The 22,521-nt window shown below is 45.0% G+C and overlaps 1 protein-coding gene across 1 annotated transcript in view; it reads right to left on the bottom strand.

The window, feature by feature from the left end:
- Positions 1–1,601: 1,601 nt before the first annotated feature.
- fgfr2 (fibroblast growth factor receptor 2) overlaps positions 1,602–22,521 on the bottom strand; it is a 69,725-nt gene continuing 48,805 nt past the window's right edge. Inside the window, 9 exon segments of the mRNA XM_083774822.1 lie at positions 1,602–3,580; positions 6,382–6,487; positions 8,287–8,424; positions 12,557–12,627; positions 17,713–17,835; positions 19,190–19,380; positions 20,040–20,150; positions 21,411–21,491; positions 22,045–22,166. Coding sequence (XP_083630948.1) covers positions 3,416–3,580; positions 6,382–6,487; positions 8,287–8,424; positions 12,557–12,627; positions 17,713–17,835; positions 19,190–19,380; positions 20,040–20,150; positions 21,411–21,491; positions 22,045–22,166 — 1,108 coding nt within the window. The 3' untranslated portion in view covers positions 1,602–3,415.

A 22,521-nucleotide genomic window follows, 5' to 3' on the forward strand; every position in this document is an offset into this window, starting at 1 on the left:
CGGACAGACCCTGCAGTCTGAGACTCACTGTGCTATTGTATTATATATTGTGATTGTATTGGTCAGCTAGGTCAGTCAGTAAACACTGAAGTTGGTGCATTGATTCACAATACCAGAATACATACATAAGGTAGGTACATAAGCAGACAGCCCTGTGATTAAACCTTTAGCATTACACTGCAACCACACTGGTTACGTTTTTATTCACAATGCAAAGTTATTGTTATTATAGCACTTTTTTGTAGACTTAGATAGCATTTGATACAGACTGATACAGATCCATTATCAATCACACCTGCGGCGCTAATACCATAATAAGTCAACCTTGATTGATTTACGTAACGTCAGATAAATCAACTGCTCAATCTGCTAAATCAGATCAGATAAGAGATCAAATAAAAGGAAATCGATCAAGCTAATCAAAGGTCCTATCAGTCTGTGTGATCAGGGTGACACCAGACCAGACAGACAGTGACAAGATTCCTACTCATTAACAAATTGCGTCACCACTGGTGAAGCAGACTGTATGTCCTTTAATGTGTGTAGCAGGCTACTGAAAATGTTTTACCAGTCTGTTGTAGCTGGGGGTTCTGTTTTATGCAGTGGTATGCTGGGACCTGGGGTGGGGGCATTAAGGCCAAGATCACAAAGGCCAGTTCTGTTGTTGTTCTGTTGCTCAAAATGGAGGAGCAGTCAGTCTCAAAGAGAGGAGAATTAGAGACAAACTAGCCTCGGTACCAGGCTTTCATTTTTGTTGGTGCAAAAATTGAAAGCCTGGAGGAACGCATTGGCCGCTCTGGTCTAAAAGTGGGAGTCAACCCTTCCGGGTGGGCGTCGCTCCAAATGATGTGACGTAGTGCTGCACTAGGGGGGAGAGGAGGGGCCGGGGGTGACGGACAGATCGATGAGATCCAATCAGGGCGTGCGCAAATCTCAGCTGCGACCCGCCCCTCTAGACCAGAAACCTAACACGTTAGCTCAGGCTAGAGACAAACCAATCTCCATGCTGGCTAACCCCTTCCATCCACTTCATGGAGACTCGCAGGATAGGGTGAGCACCTTTAGTCGTAGGCTCACATTTTTCCTCCGAAAATGCACAGAGAGCGGTATACTCTCCTTTTTACCTTTTGTACCCTGCCATTGTTTTCTTCTTTCAAAGTATTTGTTCGGCTCATGATTTGTCAGGAGCAGAGTTGGCTTTGTCCGAGGCTTAAAGGTCTTTAAATAAATACCTTCTTGAAAACGTCTATGGAAAATCAAAGGGGAAATTCTCTTCCGGTGCCCTCGCAGGGGTCGGGACTGCGACACTCTTATGGTCCTGTGTCTGTGGTCCATGGTCTTGTCATTATGTCCATTTGTGTCTTATGTGTTTCCGTTTGTCTCTTTGATTACCGTTTTATTTGTTTATTTCACATTATGCTGCTGTAACGTATCAATGTCCCTGCAGGGATAATAAGTACTGTACATCTCATCTCATCTTGATTCTACCAACATTACATCTGCTCTGGGGTCTTGCTGAGTAAAACACTGTTATTGCATGAAGACTTTCTGTTTATTAGGGACTAGGACTAGGCAATGATTAGGACAGACACAAAGCCAGATATTAGCACATTAAGATTTTTTTCTCCATTGTTTATTTCGCAAATGTGTGAAAGAACACTTGCAAAGAACATCTTGAAAGTTGGTCCAGTAGAAAAAAAAGAAAAACACTTGAATGATGTAATACTTTTTTGTTGTTCAGCTTTCAATTCTGTCAAATAAGTTTGGAATCTATATTTAGTCTACTCAAAGGAACAGATTGCTAGTGGGTATTTCAATCTTTCAATCATATATAAATATCCAGAAATCATCTCATTTCCTAATGCAAACCTAAGAAAGAGTAAAAATTACTGGATAGAAACGGCATAATCTACATACGAAAGGGATTAGCTGGCTATAAAATGTACAGTATTTAAAATTTAACTTAAGTATTCACATTCATATATAAAACTTACAAAACCAGGATCTTTCAAACCCACTAAAAATAGCTTTTTTTCTGTTACTGCTGAAAGATCATCTTAAATTACCATAAACTTAATGGATTATTTATTATCAGCATCATTATTATTAATATCATCATTTCATCTGTACTGTTTTTATTCTTTTTTTCTCTCTTTTTTTCAGACTTTTTGATTCATAAAAAAAAAAAAAACCTTTTAAGTCAATAAATTAACATGCTACCTCTGTCCCTGAAAGCCAATACTCAACTGTGTGTTACTGAGTGAGAGCAAGACAGGTGTGTTTTGGAATGTGTGTGTGTGTGTGTGTGTGTGTGTGTGTGTGTGTGTGTGTGTGTGTGTGTGTGTGTGTGTGTGTGCGCGTGCGTGCGTGCGTGCGTGCGTGCGTGCGTGCGTGCGTCAACCAACATTTGAAGCACACCCGTCTCAAACTCGAAGGGAAGGGGTGGTGGGGAAGGGTGAGGAGGTGGATGGGGTTATTCTGTGTCCATACAAAAAATAATTCACTGTAAATATATAATATATATTTATACATATTTGAATATATTTACAAATATACCCAGCACTATACATTATACTGTGTATCGTTTTTTTTTTTTCGTTTTCTTTCTCCATATAATAACTGCACGGGCTTTTTCGAGAAGAGCACGTGAAAAGAAATGCGACCGTATAACAAAATAAACGAGAGGCAGTGTCTGTATATTGCGCTCTTCTTCTCCTGTTCTCTGGTTTGTTAGGTTTTCCTATTGCGTCATCCTCTTGCAGTCCCTTGTTTTAAGTTCAGAATGGTCCATATTACATTCCTCTGGGATCAACATCCCTCTGGGATCGACCGACAATCAACAAAAGTCTCGGAATGCCGGCCAGCCAACGGAATGGAATCACGTCACGTTGTGTATTTCTCCAAAACAAGAACAACGCGAGAACGCAAAATGACAAAAAAACACAAAAACAAAACAACAACAACAAAACAATGGCGCGAAGAGAGCTACACCTGGAATCATCCATCCATTCATTCAGTCAGTCAGTAAAGGAAGAAGTCTTGCAAGGTCCCTGCCCTCTCCTTAAACGTGTGTGAACATTTGAATGTGTGTGCGTGTGTGTGTGCGTGCGTGTGTGTGTGACAGCAGTGCTGCCGCCAGCCCACTCCCGTACAGGTTCATTTGTCCATTGGGAACCAGCGGGGTTGATGGGGGGGGGGCAGAAAGTTGTAGGGAGGAGGGGGGTACCGTGGAAGTGTGGAAGTGTGTGTGTGTGTGTGTGTGCGCCTGCGTGCAGTTACGCATACACGTGTGTGTTTGTGATGAGGGATGGGCCAGATCACGTTGGAGTTTCGGAGGCAGAAGTTTGGGCTTGGGGGGGCGGGGGGCTGAGGGTGGTGGTGGAGGCCCGGGCCCGAGGAGGAGGTTTGAAAGGCCTCATGTTTTGACACCGCCGTTGATGTGCTGGTACTTGGGGAGGCAGGGCTCGTCCGGTAGCGGGTCATGGGAAAACACAGAGTCGTCACCAGAGGAGCAAGAGCTACGAGTGTCGGGGAAGCTGGGGGAATACTGCTCGGCTGGGGCGCACAGGTCCAGATACTCCTACACACACACACACACACACAGTCACACACACACACACACACACACACACACACACGAGAGAGAGATTTGGATGAGATAACTTACACTCATAGCATAAACTCTAAAGGTGGTAAATTTCTCTTGGAGCGGTGAGTCGCCGCCATGGAGCGGTGAGCTGCAGCCGTGCCGCGCTCGGGAATCATTTGATTAGTTGATTTGACCACCGATCTAACCCATTGATGCTGAGTGTCAAGCAGGTAGTCTTTGGTATGACCCGGCCGGGGATGGAACCCCGACCTCCCAGTTTCAGGGTCGGACACTCTAACCACAAGTCCACTGAGCTGGTAAATATTTATACTTTACTCGAGTATTTCCAATTTTCAGTACTTTTACTTCTACTCCACTACATCTCAGAACCATGCTTAAATATTTAGTTACTAGGTACTTTGGCGATTTTAGATTTGAGAAAATACCGTAAACCACTTCAGTCCCATATACATTTCGGGCCATTTGAAAATAGCCGATCTACATCAACATTGCAATATTTATAATTTTACTTAAAGTAAAACATTTGAGTACTTTTTCCACCACTGACAGGGACTTTCCAGTGAACGGGGAAAGAGCTAGACAAAGAGGAGAGCAGTATCACCTTCCATCATCGTTATTTACGTAAACCGTACCAAATCACCCCAGACGGATTTATGAAGTGCCGGGGCCAGCACGGGACAGAATAATAAACCTACATCGGATACCATATGAAAATATTTTGCAGGGATAATAGTTAATACACCATTTGTCAGCCTTCTGATTTTGTCCCTGACTGACTAACCAGCAGGCTCTTTCTAATTTTTTGGGGAAAAAAACTAGAACTAAAAACAAACATGATATGCCCAGTCATCATGCTGCACCTGTGATGTTCCTTTTTTTCTGACATTAAGTTTAAAATAAGAATTGAATGTGCAGAATATGAATACGAAGCAACTGAAAAACACGTTATTTCAATGGTAGCGGATGGAGAGAAAATATTTTTGTCCAACGCACGAAACGGCAACCAATGGGTGCGAGGGGCACAACCACGGGCGGGACTTGACAAAGGGTGAATTGGCCAGGTCTCGGGGGCTGTGCGTTCCGTATAGTCAGGGTTGAACCCACTCCGTCCACTACAAAGTGTGTGCAGGGTGTAGGGAGTGGCCTGGCTTCCCTGTTTTCCTACTCGCACCAGTGAGGGGTGGGAGGGGATGGGGGGCGGGGGGAAAGGCATGGCAACAGTGGCTGAGAGCAGCTAGAGGCAAGGGAAGAGACATGTCACCCTGGCTCTCTCAGCTCTGGGTTCATGTCATTCTCCGCTGCAGACCAAACAAACATGGCAACCGAAATTGGACCTCAAGAGTGCCAGCAACCCTAGGATGATTTTTTTTTTAAGCAAGTGACTGAATAAATAGACCAGGAATCTGGCAGTACTCGGATGGAGCCCTCCCCGAAAAACCAGAGGAAAGATGAAAACCCCCAAGAAATGCCTGTTATTAATTTTTGAATTGGTCCAGCATTCAGTGGTTGTTTTTGGTCTTTTCATCTCGGGCCCCATTGTTCACCCCCTTGACTTGCACGGCAGTTATTGGGACTAGTTGTGAGGAGGAGGAAGAGTTCTTGGGCCTTTTCGAGAAAATGAGTGCTGGCTCCCATTTTCCCAGCTCAACACAAGGAGGCTCACATTACTAAAGACCTCCACATCTGCCAGCGGTTTGGGGCAGAGGGGAAGGCAAAAAGAAAGACAAGGGGAGAGGGGGAAAAAAATGTAAAAAGAAAGTGCTTTATTACATTTCAAAAGTTCAAACTCAAAGTTGGGCCCCTTTTTTCTTTCTTTGGCATAAATACACGAAGTCCCGCTCCGGGAGCAGACGAGTCCTGACAGATTTCCATCCACGGCCTCTCTTCATCCCCTGCGCGCGGATATCGCACACGACAGGGGGGGGGGGGGGGGGGGGGGGGAATGGAAAGAAACGCTGGCCATTAAGGGGAGCGAAGCATGGCTGTGATGATTGGGTACCTTCGTCAGCTGTGGCAGCCTGCATAAAATCTGGCGACCATTTTCTGATCAACATAGGGGTCGCATGTCAGCAAGGCCGCCTCAGAAGTTTAGCAACTACTAAGCTGAAACCTGGGCTCACCCACAGGTGTGTGATGAAGACTGGACAGGAGACGTTTGTTGTGACGTGTAGGAATGGACAATCTTGTCATGGTTTTTGCGGTTTTCAGTTTTGTGCCTTCCATAAGTCCAGAATGATATTTCAGGTCTTAGGGCCGCGGTTCCCAAAGTGGGGAACCCATAGCCAGGGGGTCCGCAAAATATATACATATTTTTGCTAGTGAATTAAGGTATGTGTGATATGTGAGTTTACCATAATCACAGTAATCCTTAGTCATATTCCATCATATTAATTTTGGATAGAAATGAAACGGACTTGCAGTCACTTACAGTTAGAGCACTGCAGAGGCTGTGTGTCTGTGACCAGCTGTTGCTTGTTGATGCTCGTTAATGCATCACAGAAGGCAAATAGGTCTACATCTATTCTAAGATAGCGTCTTAAATAAAAGTGAAAATGTGGTAGCGTGTTGTGACATCGATTGAAAAGTTTGAATACAAATAGTTCCAATGGCATCTCTAAATGTAAGGTTGTAAGTATATCAGTGTCGCGAAGGTGAGGGGGGAAAATGTATCCCCTCCAAGAGAGAATGCCTGTCTTAGGCTGGAGGGAGATAGGACAGGACAGGAAAGGACAGGACAGAGGAAGCTATATGCAACTCTGGCGTGCACTCACCTCCGCGCTGTTGAGGGTTAGGATCCGATCCAGGTCCTCTACTAGCTGCTTGAACGTTGGTCTGTGGGACGAGATGGCGTGCCAACAGTCTTTCATCATCATGTACCTGCAGAGACACAGAGACGCAGAGACGCAGAGACAGAGAGAGAGAGAGAGAGGTTTTTAGACTTGGTGTATAGAGTGAGGATCTAGTATGGAACCCTGATGGACCCCAGTCAACTAAGCATCCGTTTTCATTCCTGTTACGTACAGAAGGGTCCATAACGGGTCCATTTGTACACTCTCAGAGTTACATTAACTTTAATTTTAGAATATAAATTGGGGTCCCAGAGATAGAAACGTCATTAAAGGTGGGTCCGTAGACTAATGCATGTCAAACCACTTGCTCTCAACTCGTAGCCTGGATAATAAACCAGACTAATATCGCACGGACCGCGGGATATTAGTCTGGGGAGGCTCAGTTTGGATTTCATTTCCAGGGGGGCGGGTTGAAACATTTTCTCTTTGACGCAATTGGTCAGAGCTACTGTCAGTCAAAGGTCTCAAGCATTGAAAGTCACTGTACCAAAGCCCGCCCATATTGCATACCGTGTCCCGATTGGCCGCCCCATTTCTCTGGTGTAGGAAATGGGCATACAATTGTACAATTGAGCCTCTCCAGACCGTAATCCGCCGGCAGGCAATTCTTTTTTTGCCAACGCCTGATTCGGTCTGGTTTATTAACCAGGCTACTCAACTCGCTCACTTTGAGTTTCAAATATTGTCTGTCAGACACGACTGTGGTGATTTATGCCTCTCTGCACCCAGGTGAGCCCAAAGCATCCTGGCTCCGTCGAGCACAATTTCTCTCAGTTAGTGCGACTGGAACGTCTCGATTTGCAATCATGCCTCGAAAAAAAGTGGGGGGGGGGGGGGGGGGGGGGTTCGGTTTTGGGTTCTTCACACTGCGAGTGAGTGCCATTCAACACTAGGCCATTTTAATACATAACCTCTAACTTCATTGATTTTAATTATGTTTGCATAATCGCCATAATCGTTTCCATGTTGAAAATATTTCATATATTTTACACTTTCCAAAATAGCATTGTGAGTTTGTGGATCAGCTATTTCCACTGTTCCACGAGATTTGATAAAAAAGACTTTAGGGCTCATTATAGGATAAAATATGATGTTCTGAGCTTAATAAAACATTAAGTCGAGCTCCCGCTAACGATATATTTGCCTATAATGCAAACAGAAATTTAATTTTTATTCATATAATAAATCGCAATTAGTTGCGTGACTGTTAATAGTAATGTAAAATGCCATAACCGTGACAGCCCTGTGCAACACTAGGGCTGTCTGCGTCCACTGTGTCTCTCCAGTGTTTACAGGAGCGAGCCGTGCCATTGTCTGCTGTACTGACCGGCGAGGCCCTGTTGTTGAATGAGGACATTGATAGCAGTCAGAGGCAGCTGTGCAAAGGGCCTAAAGAGAGTAGACAGTGGTTATAGATGTAATGGAGACTGGCTCTGGTCTGATTGATAGCACAGCGAGTATTGGTGTTTCCAAATAGGCCCCTTTTCCACCAAAATAACATTCTAGAACTGGTTCCGTTCTAGATTCTTCTTGGAACCAGTTCCGAACCAACTTTTAGGGTTCCGAACCAATTCATTTTCAGTGGAAACGCTCTGAACAGGTCAATATTAGGCGGAAAAAAATAACAGAACCTATTCAACCCCGGTTCTGTTGCCTTATAGTCAAAAAGGTGTTCCAAGGGGGGCCTTGTGAATATGGTATGCATGTAACTGCATCATACTGGAATGTATGTAACCAAAAAGTATTAATGACACCACACACGTTCCTGGCAATATGTCTAGCAAAACCAACCACTTCTATGTGAGGGGTGGAAATAGGGTCCCTTACAGTTCATTGGTGCAGTTGCCAGGCTTGTCCATGCGATGTCCCTCTTTGAGCAGCTTGAAGAGCTCTTCCACGGGGATGCCAGGGTAGGGGGAGCCCCCCAGGGTGAAGATCTCCCACATCAGCACCCCAAACGACCAGCTGTTGAGAAAATAACACATCAAATGTGTTATTAATGAAGTCAGTTTCATCACTTGTACGCAAGAATGACGACAACTGGAGCTGTTGGTGGTCACTGATTTGTGCAATACTTTTATGAGGGAAAAGAAAACATCCCCAGTCCTAAATGGCTCCATTTAATGACCAGCGTCGGTCTCATGATCTAAATCACATCAGACCGAATAAGAATTTGGCCCCGGCAGAATAAATCCCACTTCTTCCTGGTGAAATGTAAATAAGATAATCAACTGGTGGCCATGTGGCTATAAGAGGTGGGGAGAACAGCAGTGTGACTGGCCAGTGTCAATGCTCCCTTTCTGCCCCTCCGGCAGCCTGGAGCCTGTGGGCAGTGCCACTCCAGCTCTGGCCTCAAAGATGGCTTTTGTGCCTGGCTGGACTGTCACAGTGGCTATCATTGTCCAAGTCACACACACACACACACACACACCACACCAAAACAAACAGTGCGGACCACCCACAGCAGACAAAAGGGAGATTTTTCTTTTTTTGCAACTCTGGAGATAGCGATTAAAGATTAACTACTTCCTCATATATAAAGCATCCGGTCATTTAGCTATCAATGATTCCATGGTGGCTCAATCAATCAGTGTCATCCAACATTTTCATAGAAGAGACCGATGGAGCTGGTATGGTACTGCAGTATCTCTGCGATACATCAGTGAATCATTCTTACTCTGAAAGCATGCTGGGTTTGTGTCAGCAACAAAGAGTTGACTATACTTACACTTATATGAGTGTATGTGGCACATACAGGCACCCATGTTAGTGATCCAATGTCTCTACCAGGCCTCAGACAGACAGACAGACAGACATTTTGGTCTTTCTGTTTTTAGAGCCTGACGTTTTGGTCCGATGTCCACCGATCAATTTGATAATGAATTTTAAAAGAATTGGCTATTATTTTTTACAATTCTCAAAACATTTCTGAAACGTTTGAAAGTTTAAGAACGCCATGTTGAAAGTGGTTAAAACGATGGAACACATCAACAGCACAATTGCAGATACCGAAAAACAATAAAAACAAAACAAATAAATAAGCCCAATAATGGCCAGACTGATAGCAGGCTCTAATGTGTTTACAGAACCACCCATGGGCCTGTGCTCTCTTCCACCTCACCCTCTGTATCTCCCCCTCTGTTGACACTCATCTGCTGCTTTCAATGCCACTTTGTTTCTATCACTCACCTTCCGTAGGGTTTTACACACGCGGGCGCGCTCAGTTAACACCAACATGCGCATGCACAAACAGGCTCAGGCTCACCAGCTGCAGTCAGGTATGTTTCTACTATAGCATCCTAAATGGTGTTATACCGTTAGCAGAAGATGCTGCCCAGTTGTTAGAACATTTCCACTGCTCAACCGTCCTGCTGAAACTGACTCGCGCATTCAAGTCAGTCACATAGTCATAAATATCACAAACACACAAATATCACAAACACAATGATGGAGGCGCTGTAGTAGAGATCTTTTTTTGAGCGGTGCTTCAGCCAGCGGTGTTGTTGAGCAGCCTGCACCTCTTTTTCTTTTTTTCTTTTGCTTTTTTTTATCCCACAATTTTGTAACCCATTTTTCACCCCTGTGTCAATTATCTAATGTGATCCTGGGCTCTACACACCCTCCGCCAACCTGGGGAGAGCAATGGACTTGAACTCATGCTTCCTTTTTTTCCTTGTAGGGTAGCGGTTCAGTGATCTCCACCTACTGACCAGCCCACCTCCTTGAACGGACCCCCCCCCCCACACACACACACACACACACACAAAGCCTGGTCATGACGCAAAGAGTGTGCCAACTCCAGCCTGCGCCGTATGTGCCCGCAAGGCTGCAACACCTTAGCGTTGTCCACCCCCTCTCCCCCGAGGGCCCATTTGTCAAAACAAACATGGGGGCGGGTTTCATTGGGAATTCATGTATTCATTTAATCTGATGTCATGTATAGATCTCTCGGGCTTCCACCGAGGTTTGGGGGGTGTAACGTACGGCATATCCCCCCCCCCACCCAACCACACACACACACACACTCACCTCCTCTCCTCTGCTGGCCCTACAGTATATGTGAAAAAGGCAATTACTAAAAGTGAGTGATGAAACGTAATTAGTGATGACATGCGCCACAAAGGACTACAGCATGCCACTGGCTCCCTAGGTCTGCCCCCCCACGCCACACACACAGCTATTGATTGGTGGCCACGATATGGAACATGAAGGACAGCATGCCTATACACACACACACTCGCGCGCATGCGCGCGCACGTTTTACGTGCACACATGGAGACGCGCGCACACGTCTAAAGGAATGCTCTAATCGAGGTGCTTAACCGGCATGAACGCATGTTTGTGTGTGTGTGCGGTGCAGTGTGCTACTGCCCTATGTATGACTCATAGATGCACAAATTAAATCTACTTTTTTCTTCCCATGGCAGCACCACGACGTAACACATTTATCTAATTGCCACACACACTTTGTCTGCTGCCAAGGTCTGAGACGGAAAACTTCAAAGGGCAACGCTTGTCAGAATGCCTGAGACTCAAACGCCCAAAAAACAAGTGGGCCGCCATCCCATCCTTTGTTCTTCGCACCTATTTTTAGAAAGAAGATTCTTGAAATAAAAGAGAGAGAGAGAGAAACAGAGAGAGAGAGAGACATGCCAGCCATTCACAAACCAGATGAATGAAAATGTAATACCCGAAGGGCGGGGTATTTTGATCGTGAACCATTGCTCATTGTTTAAAAGTGAAATAAGTCGGCTCGGATGACTACTTTGGCTAGGGTATAGCCGTCCGGGCACCTATAGGCTGCTGATGCAGTCTGACAGCGTGCCGCCGGTTCGATTCCCGATCCCCGGCTACCTTTGCTGCGTGTCACTCCCCATCTAGTTTCGCGTGGCCAGAAAACTGTTCAACAATCTCCAAATGCTATACAGAGTCTCGAAATCAGAGTAATCTGTTTGTCATTTCCAATATATTTTTAGGTTTAGGCAGCAGTAGAGTTGGGTAAATAAGGAGAAACATGGGAGGTGGAGGGTGGTGGTGGTGTGGGATGAGGCAGCAGTAGAGTTGGGTAAATAAGGAGAAACATGGGAGGTGGAGGGTGGTGGTGTGGGAGGAGGCATGGGGTAACTGCTGCGTTCAGACATGTGTGAAGGCCCAGCCAGGAGGAGCGAGGGAGGGGAGAGACTTCCGTGCGAGGCTGGGGGGAGCGAGGGTGAGGCGTTTGTTGGGGGGATGGGGGTGGCCCCCCTTCCAGGCCCTTTGAAGCCGGTCAGATTAGTAACACAGCATTGGCTTCAAGTCTACCGTGAAATCCTCAACTTTCGCCACAGACCAGGTCGGTCGGTCAGCACCGGCCCCCTAAACGCTGCCACTCCCCCCGTTCCACCCTCCCTCCCACCAATACACACACCAACTGTCCACCAAAACAGTGGCTCCCCAAACCATTCAGGTCGAGACCCAAAATAGACATTAAGACCTAGTTTGCCCAGGACGCGAACTAGTGAAAATAGCAGGTCTACAGGCGCACGATGCGTTGCTTGGTGCCACGTTGCAAGCTTGTAGATCAGATATTCCCACTGCTACACCTCGCCGAGTCCTCGTTGCTTGGACTCCTTCTTGGACCGCAAAGTTTGATTTTAGTCATAGTCTCTTGAATAGTTTTAATTTAGTCACATTTTAGTCACCTGGAATGTTATTGTTAGTCTAGTTTTAGTCGACTAAATATCATAAGATTTTAGTCGACTAAATCTACAGCTGATTTAGTCGACTAAAAGCTATTTTGGCAGGCCTCGAAACGTCGTAATGACTGATTTTACACTTAGTCTTAGTTTTAGTCATCATCAGATAGTTAGTCAATATTTAGTTTGTCAGTGAAAAAAAGGTAGTCAATAGTATCAGACGACGAAATCAACACTGTATGGGAGTCTAACTGGACACAGTTTGTGTGCAAATAGCACATGTTCACTGTAAGATCCTGATATTTGATTTAATTCTGATGTCGCTGATGATTGTGAAATTATCATTATTTTGCATGTGCACGCAAGGGTGTGTAACTGCGTATGTCTGTGGGTGAGGAGAGGAGAGGAGGTTCAATACTTACACGTCACTCTGGTGTGTGTACACTCTGTCAAACAACGCCTCTGGAGCCATCCATTTAACTGGAAGACGACCCTGTGGACACACACACACACACAGAGAGAGAGAGAGAGAGAGAGAGAGAGGTCAAACGGTCATCCAGTTCAACTTAAACCTACAACCAGAACCAACCCAATCCCAAGGCATGTTTAATTTTTCACCCCCCTTTCTTTTCTTTTTGCCTGATCAGCATATTTTAATTAATTCCCAGCCAGGGAGACTCAATTACTCTTAGCAAGATGAACGACACACAGCACCACCACCACCACAGTGACTGTCCCACGGGAGCATTAACCTTGCTAAAGCACCAGCAGGGTCTGATAAACAGGGTCACAGATAAAGGAGTAGAGTTTATCTCGGCATGCCATTAAAACACTATGGGCATGTCTGGGTCAGGTAAGTACAGCTTCCAAGCAGACTAGTCAATACCTCTGTCTGACTCTGTACTGTGGGGGGTCAATAGCACATCTATGGTACAAATGCATGAGCGATCTTAAAGATGGTGTGCCATGATTTTTGTATATATTCCAGTTTTTGTGAGGTGACTGTACTTCATTAGACCCCTTGGTGTGGTTGCTATGCGCAATGATGTCTTCCCTTTGTATTTAGGGTTTCTTCCTGGAGGCTGAAACCTTGACAGTCAAACGTGCCAATGAAAGAAAAATAGTGATATAGTGACATCACAATATCATCCCCTCCCCTAACCCCTCCCCCTTTACCATTATAACAACAGCTGTGGGTGCGGCTTCAGTTCAGTTCACCACCCAACAGGTGAACCTTAATGAACTGGTGGGCATGTCTACATAAAAAAGACCTTTTAACAAATACTGTACACTTTTTTTTTAATAATCTTCCTCCTTATATAATAACAATACATGAAGATCATTTTAGGGTGGAAAAAAATCACGGCACTCCATCTTTTAGCCTGCCTTAGAAACCTTTGTACAGTGGTGGCCAAAGATTAGCCGATCTACAAGCTTGCAGACATCTGCTATTATTGCTTCTGTGACGGCTGTTTTTAAGAAAATCAACAAAAAACGTTTCACTTTAAAATGGCATCGGTCCAGTGCATAACCAATATTCACAGTTGGAAAAACAGTTTCACACAAGAACGTAATAATAAACACGCCGTTAGTATAACGATAGCGTTTCGCCCTGATAATGTAGCCATTAATAACTTTATAGGCAAACATTTGGCCACAGCCCAAATTGTTATCATGGAATAAAAATGCTATGGAAACACAAGGTCCATATTTATTTTCTGCTGGCAAATAATGTAGCACATATTTCACAATGTTTTAGTGCAGCGTTCCATGAGACACAATGATACAAAAGCATATCGCTGTGCAACACTGGAACTCCCTTCTTAAAATTTCCATTTTAGTGCATTACGTTAGCACACTTTGTACTTTGCTACTGTTAGAGAGAAACCTCTTATCTCCATAATCTCACCTATTTTGTTCGTAAATGAATGCCCTAATCATACCACAGTACAGTTACATGAAAATAGCAGAAAACAGCCGATGTGACATGTTTTGAGCTTGTAGATCTGCTATTTCTGAATCCCAGTCCTGAAAAGAAACCGTTTTGGACTTGAGGTTTCCACCTGACAGCAACGACTTGCATTATGTTGTTAGGTCCTTGTACGAGCACATAGTGTGTAATGATTATGTCATTTATTTAAATATATATTTTGGGCATTTTAAGGAGATTGTAGAGAGACAGGAAACCGAGGGCAGAGAGAGACATGCGAGACAAGAGGGGGGTCAGATTCAAACTCGGGTCCACGGCAGCTCACAAGGATCATTATGGTCAGTCCACTGACCATAGGTTGATGGTGAGTTTTATCACTTTCCCCACAATGATTAATTAATTAATTCACCTCGTACTGCCAGGAATATCCCCCGTTAAACCCTTATTTTGAAGAGCCCAAACCGGGTGCACGAGAAATTCAAGATGGCGAGCTCCAGTCTTGTTGACATCATCAGGTCGACCTGATCGATCAAAAGCACTATAAAAGCCCAATTGCCCATGGCCAGACTACGGCAAATGACGTAAATTCACACTCATGGCGGGCTCCGAGTTAAATATGTGACAGTTTCTGACCGAGGATAAGACATTGATTTTCTTTTACTTTTCGTTTTGTTCATGTCATATGAAAGCAGGGAATCATAGCTTCAAATCGACATAATATTGGTTGTTCAGTTTGACCCACAAGTTTTGGAGATATGGCTTATAGAGTAATGTCTTGCAGAAAACAGCGAGTTGAGAAAACGGGCTTGAAAGGTTCACTTCTGTGGTCTCTAACATTACACCTAGCTACATGTTTATTTATCTCATATTTACAATTTCAGCTCTGACATTTATTTCAGACATGCTCTATTAAGTGAGTCTGCCTGTGCTATTAACTCATATTGGATAAAATAAAATAAAGTTAGTTAGTCTTGCCTCCATGACTGTATCTGTATCTGTATTTTTGTACATAGCAAACTCCTCTGTGTTAATCTAAGCAACACTGAGGACTTGCTATAAGGACAGTGTACAAATGGAACCCTCGTAGGGTCTGTTTGGTTGAACATGCTCAGCTTAACTCATTCTGGGCGTGAACCCCTATTGGTGTTTTAAGCATTCTTTTATACTTTAGCTATTGAAAAATAGCAGATCTACAAGCTCATAGTGCGGCACTCGGTGCCGCACTACAAGCTTGTAGGTCTGCTATTTTTGAAAAATCGTGAAAATGTGGCACGAATCTTGGAATATTCTATCAGAGCAACCGATTTTAACTCAAATCTTTGCTTCTTCTGGGGGTGCCCCTGGAACAACATATTTTGAGATGAGGTCGGCGGCCAATTACATTACATTTTTGGAGTCCTTGACATGAAAACATTTTTTTTCGTCGTCAGGCCTAAACGTCAGGCCTAAATAGGTTAAAATGAACACTCTGGATTTTACAGTGAGCCAGGAGTAATCTATGAATGTCAGTTATCGTCATCATTCTCGCCGTCATCGTCAACATCATGAGCATCCTTGCCCTCATGCATGGTGTTGCTGTTGTTGTCAACTAGAGTTCTCAGTGTTGTTGTTGTTGTCAACTAGATTTCTCAGTGTGTTGTTGTTGTTGTCAACTAGAGTTCTCAGTGTGTTGCTGTTGTTGTCAACTAGAGTTCTCAGTGTGTTGCTGTTGTTGTCAACTAGAGTTCTCAGTGTGTTGTTGTTGTCCAACTAGAGTTCTCAGTGTGTTGTTGTTGTCACTAGAGTTCTCAGTGTGTTGTTGTTGTCAACTAGAGTTCTCAGTGTGTTGTTGTTGTCAACTAGAGTTCTCAGTGTGTTGTTGTCAACTAGAGTTCCTCCAGTGTGTTGTTGTTGTCAACTAGAGTTCTCAGTGTGTTGTTGTTAACTCAACTAGAGTTCTCAGTGTGTTGTTGGTTGTCAACTAGAGTTCTCAGTGTGTTGTTGTTGTCAACTAGAGTTCTCAGTGTGTTGTTGTTGTCAACTAGAGTTCTCAGTGTGTTGTTGTTGTCAACTAGAGTTCTCAGTGTGTTGTTGTTGTGTTGTCGTCAACTAGAGTTCTCAGTGTGTTGTTGTTAACTCACTAGAGTTCTCAGTGTGTTGTTGTTGTCAACTAGAGTTCTCAGTGTGTTGTTGCTGTCAACTAGAGTTCTCAGTGTGTTGTTGTTGTTGTTGTCGTCAACTAGAGTTCTCAGTGTGTTGTTGTTGTCAACAAGAGTTCTCAGTGTGTTGTTGTTGTCAACTAGAGTCTCAGTGTGTTGTTGTTGTCAACTAGAGTTCTCAGTGTGTTGTTGTTGTCAACTAGAGTTCTCAGTGTGTTGTTGTTGTCAACTAGAGTTCTCAGTGTGTTGTTGTTGTTGTCGTCAACTAGAGTTCTCAGTGTGTTTGTTGTTGTCAACTAGAGTTCTCAGTGTGTTGTTGTTGTCAACTAGAGTTCTCAGTGTGTTGTTGCTGTCAACTAGAGTTCTCAGTGTGTTGTTGCTGTCAACTAGAGTTCTCAGTGTGTTGTTGCTGTCAACTAGAGTTCTCAGTGTGTTGTTGTTGTTGTCGTCAACTAGAGTTCTCAGTGTGTTGTTGTTGTCAACTAGAGTTCTCAGTGTGTTGTTGTTGTCAACTAGAGTTCTCAGTGTGTTGTTGCTGTCAACTAGAGTTCTCAGTGTGTTGTTGTTGTCAACTAGAGTTCTCAGTGTGTTGTTGTTGTCAACTAGAGTTCTCAGTGTGCGTGTCACGAAAACTCATCCATGCGTGCTGAATCAGGACGGGCAGGCAGTGTCCGCTCTGCACGGTGGGAAAGACAGATAACACCGGGCCCACTACGGGAGGTGTCAATTATGTTTAAGCCCCTGTCTCATGCACGCACACACACACACACACACACACACACACACACACACACACACACACACACACACAGTCTCTCTCTCTCTCTTGCGGGGCTTAATTGTATAAGTATCTATGGTACTAAAGGAACCAGAGAATGAGGGATAAACAACACAGTGTCTCCAGAAACCCAGAGCTACATTCAACAGCTTTGCCTGGGAACCTTCTGCTTCTGCCAAGACACCAGCTCACAGAGACAGAGACACGGAGAGAGAGAGGGAGAGAGAGAGAGAGAGCATGAGAGGCAGAGAGAGAAAGAGAAATAAGTGAAGCAGGGAATTAAAGAGAGAGAACAAGAGATGGCATAAAAAGGACATGAGGGAGAGTGATAAATGATAGCCGAACGAAGGAAGAGAGAGGGGCGTGTTGTGAGCTTGTAGAGCAGCTATTTTCAGCATGCAACCAAGAGTGAAATTATTTTACTTATACATGTAGGCCTATACTGGATCTCTTGTCCACTATAGTCCCTTAACATTTTAGTGTAGTTTTTTATTTGTTGAGGAAATTGTCAATACATTTTAGTCTTAGTATTAGTCATCGTAGCTTAGCTTTCATTTAGTTTCCATTTAGTTTTCGTCCGTGAAGAAAGGTAGCCGACGAACATTTTTCGTCATAGTATTAGTCAACGAAATCAACACTATGTTCAGCGAACATCTCTCTCTCTCTCTCTCTCTCTCTCTCTCTCTCTCTCTCTCTCTCCAGCCACATAGACGACAGCGGAACGGGACTCACATTGGTTGTCTTTTTGTAGTAGTCGATGTTGTGGACGTCCCTGGCCAGGCCAAAGTCAGCAATCTTCATGAAGTTGCTCTCCGTGACCAGGACGTTCCTGGCTGCCAGGTCTCTGTGTATACACTGGGTGAGATGGATGGACAAAAGGTTTCATGACATTCATTTTCATTCATTATTTTTTTTTGTCTTTCTTATAGGTTTTATGACCTTACAATTACAATTTACACCCAAACAACCTGAACTTGGAACATTCAGTGGATTTTTGGTGGTCTGGGGTTTTATCTGTGTGTTCTGAAGCCTTTTGAGCTGCAAACAGCCCTCAACATGTGCTGGCAAACCCCTATGTCATGTATGGGATTTGTGGACTCCTACCCCACACTCCACAGACAAAACAGAGCACTTGTTTGAGCCAGAAAACCCCAGGCCACAGAAAATCTACTGACTGCTAAAAGGTAATGTTTTTTGGTGCAATTGAGTTCAGAAAACCTAAAAAAAAAAGAGAAAAATTAGAGAGAGATGGAGAGAGAGAGAGAGAGAGAGAGAGTGAGAGAGAGAGAGAGAGAGAGAGAGAGAGAGAGAGAAACAGACAAACCCACAAAGAAGAGAAGACAAGGTCAAGGAGTGGAAAGAGTGAGGGGAAAGCAGGGAATAAGACGGGGTTACCTCATTGTGCAAATATACAAACATGAAAACAGACAGATGTATATGCACTTTGATAGAAATGTAATTACGACTGTGGCTGGAAGCCTGTAACACACGGTGGTGGTGTCGTGACGCCATAGCGGTTGCACCGCCATGAACATGCCCGGATAAGTGAAGAGATTCCTGGCATACTTTTCCAGCTATATGGGCAGGGGTTGTTATCGTTCATACGGACGCATGTGCAAAGCATGTGCAGGTGCGACCATGTGAAAGAGTGTGAGAGTGTGTGTATGTGTGTGTGTGTGAGAGAGAGAGAGAGAGAGAGAAGAGACAGAGAATGTTTGCGTGCCGTATGCTCTGTCACATTCCAACAGTGAGCAGGAGCGTGAGGCTGCGTTTGGCTAACGCAGACACCCGCGCCTTTGTGAAAGACCTTCCTATTCTTCTCCTCCCCGGTTTCTGTACAGAGGGGCTTTTGTGATGGGATGAGAAACAATGCAGGGGACTGGACGGTGAAGCTGGAATTGTGTTTTTAGGGAGATGGCATTCCCACACCGACGCACAAACGAGGCTTAAGCAGAGTAAAAAGCCCTCCTGGGAGGCAGCGGCGTGCGTCAAAGGCCTCAGCACTCTCTGGCACAGATAGGCGTCTAGTCGGCCAGGAGACTTGGATGGATGTGATAGGGGGGGACATTGTGTGTGTGTGTGTCTGTCTGTCTGTCTGTCTGTCTGTCTGTCTGTCTGTCTGTGTGTGTGTGTGTGTGTGTGTGTGTGTGTGTGTGTGTGTGTGTGTGTGTGTGTGTGTGTGTGTGTGTGCGTGCATGCAGCACCATACCTTCTGTGATGCCAGGTATTCCATGCCCCGTGCCACCTGGTAAGTGCAGGACACAAGGTCCTTGAAGGTGAGCACTTCGTCCGAGACGCGGCCGATGTCGTAGGAGTACTCCATGCCGGGGGGACGGCGGGCGCGGAGGTACTCCCTGAGGTTGCCCTTGGAGGCATATTCCACTATTACGTACAGGGGGCCTGATGTGGCAGGAAGAGACAATGGAGAGCAGTGTTGATTTCGTCGACCAAAACCATGGCGAAAAATGTTCGTCGACTACCTTTTTTTTGGAAACTATAAGCTATGATGACTTAAACTAAGACTAAATATATATTTGAGTGAATATGAAGTAATATAAGTCTTTTACATTTCATTCCAAAGACTGTGACAAAAACTAAAATAGAAAGTTGCTGTCAAAAACAATACTGGAATGGAGATGTAAAACACTCTGCTCTGACGAACAGATAAATAAATGCTGGACTCATTCTTAGCCAGTGCACTACTAAGGCAGCGGTTCTCTACATTGTGACCCCCACCCTGACAAGCTAAAGCACTTGGAATGTAGGAGTTGAGGCATTACATTTGGTTGGATATTAAATATTGTAAAAAAGATCTACCAAGTTGTAGATCTGCTAATTTCACAATTTCCTATATTTTTCTTTTTGTTTTCTGATATTTTCTTAGTTATATATCTCATATTATGCAATTTGGCCATTTTCTATAGTATAGTTTGATTACCTTTGATGGCCCTTTTCTTTTTTGAGGTATAAAAAAGGTCAAATGTCCCAAAATTGTCACTTTACTGCCATCTGATGTATACGTTTAGAATATGTCATGGCCTGCCCTAGCCTATACTCACCATCCTGTGTGCACGCTCCCAGAAGATTAATGATATTCTTGTGTTTTCCTATCATCTTCATCATCTCCATCTCTGACACCAGGTCAGACAGATCTTTCTCCGTGGCGTCATCTAGTGGTGGTGGGGGGACGGGGACGACAACAAGGAGAAGTGGGGTGGAGGAGAGGGGGTTAGGAGGTTTAGGGTCAGTGAAACAACAGGCGCACCCCCCCCCCCCCCACCAGTCATCATCTGCATCTCTCTCTCCCCTTGATCCCTTCAATCTCGGTACAGCACCTCGTTTGGCGGACTTAGTGATTAAATGAGGCTGACAGACGACGCTGGCTATAACGTTACGGCACGCTATAGTGGTGCTGCTGTAACCACTCGACAGAGACAATCTGGACGGAGGTGGCCAGGCGGTCGGCGCTTCTGAACCCATTCCAAGCATTAGTTTGAACGAAAAAACACTCCTTTTGGGCTAAATTCGGCCATATTAGACCAAATGTGCCCAAATGTGATGACCTCATCACATGTGTGATGACGGCTATGGCCGTTTTTAGCCCAAGGAGTGTTTTTTGTGCAAAACTAATGCTTGCAATTAATTCAGAATCACAAAAACCCCCCTATAGTTTGACACGCCACGGCTACTTAAAGCATAATGAACTTTTGAAATGTGTTGCCTTATATAGGTTGTTAATTGTAACCCAACATTCAACCCCTGAATTTCCCACGATCCACTAATTATTTCATTCACAATTTTTAATATGTTATTTGGATGACACTAAGGATCATAAAAAAAAAACCTTGGAACGATTACTATTGCAATTTCTTGTGGGTCAAACCTTAGACGGACTGGCCTATTAAGAAGAGGCAGTTGATCGTTGTCAAGGTCGCCCCTCCCCCCACGCTGCTCTCTGTTCTAACCTGAACATAGCCCCCCCCCCCCCCCCCCACCACCCGCCATCCCAACCCTGAACTCCTTTAGGGGGATGTCACGACCCCCCCCCCCCCCCCCCCCCCCCGCTTCATTAATGACAACACTGCTGCTTAGTGACTGCCTCTTTTGTGCAGGTGCTGACTGAGCATTAGCCAGCTGCCGCTAAGAGGACAGGTATGCGCCTCCCCCCACCACACACACACACACACACACACACACACACACACACACAATCTACACACTCCCTCCCAGCAGTCATTCAGCAAACTTCAATAACTAGTAACAAGGACTAGCCTCTCAGGCTCCGCCTTTGGCCTTTTTTTTGCTCGTCCTTCATTGGAGAGGAACTGGCCCATTTACCCCCAGCCATTCACACACATATAACATGGCTGTGCACCGGCCGGCGGCACACAGGCTTTACTTGATGCACTTGGATATCACTCAGTACTTACAAATACCTGTTATCTTTAACTTGTGCAGACGGCTGATCTGGGAACAGTGTAGGTCATCAAAAAAGCCCAAACCCCGTGTCCCTGTTGGGCAAAGCGGGTTAGCGGGTTATACGTCAATTCCTTTCCCTTGCCTGTTTCAAGTGTGTCAAGGTGTCCTGAGGATCCCGTTACACTCGCTGTAGTGCCGTGGTTCCCAAAGTGGGGTCCGGGGACCCCCAGAGGTCCTCGAGGCAGGCAGTTCAAGGGGGTCCCCAGCTAAATTATATTCTGGAACATGTAACTCTGAGAGTGTACAAATGTCCATTTGGTTCCATTTGTACACTCTCAGAGTTAAATTAACAATGATTTTTGGGGGTCTGGGGGTCCCAGAGATAGAAATGCCATTAAATGGGGATCCGTAGACAAATGCATTTGATATGCATGGGGGGGGGGGGGGGTCCTTGAAATTAAACAGGTTGAGAATCACTGCTGGAGCCGTAAAACTCTTCTCTTATGGGGGGGGGGGGGGGGGGGGGGGTCTCTGGCATATCTTTTCAAATGTGGGTCCGCGGGGCTAATTAGTGTCAATTTGGGGGTCCTGGACATGACAAAGTTTGGGAACCACTGCTGTAGTGTGTGAAGGAACGCCACGTACCTTTGAGCATCTTGACGGCGACCGTTACCGCCTCCTTGGGCTTGTCCTTGTCGATGCCCAGGGCCTCCGCCATCACCACCTGACCAAAGCAGCCCTCGCCCAGAGGCTTGCCCAGGGTTAGCCTGCATGGGGCACACAACACACACACACACACACACACACACACACACACACACACACACACACACACACACACACACACACACACACACACACACACACACACACACACACACACACACACACACACACACACACACACACACACACGATTTTAGTTCCAGTCATAGACTCTTGAATAGTTTTCATTTAGTTTTACTCCCATTTTGGTCACCTGGAATGTCTTAGTGTTACTAAGTCGACTAAATATCATACAAATTTTGTCGACTAAATCTACAGTTGATTTAGTCGACTAAAATGTATTTTGGCGGGCCTTGATGCCGCCGCAATGACTGATTTTACACTTGCTGAAAATAG

This window comes from Protomyctophum parallelum (assembly GCF_964188405.1).
Source record: "Protomyctophum parallelum genome assembly, chromosome: 10".
NCBI lineage: Eukaryota > Metazoa > Chordata > Actinopteri > Myctophiformes > Myctophidae > Protomyctophum > Protomyctophum parallelum.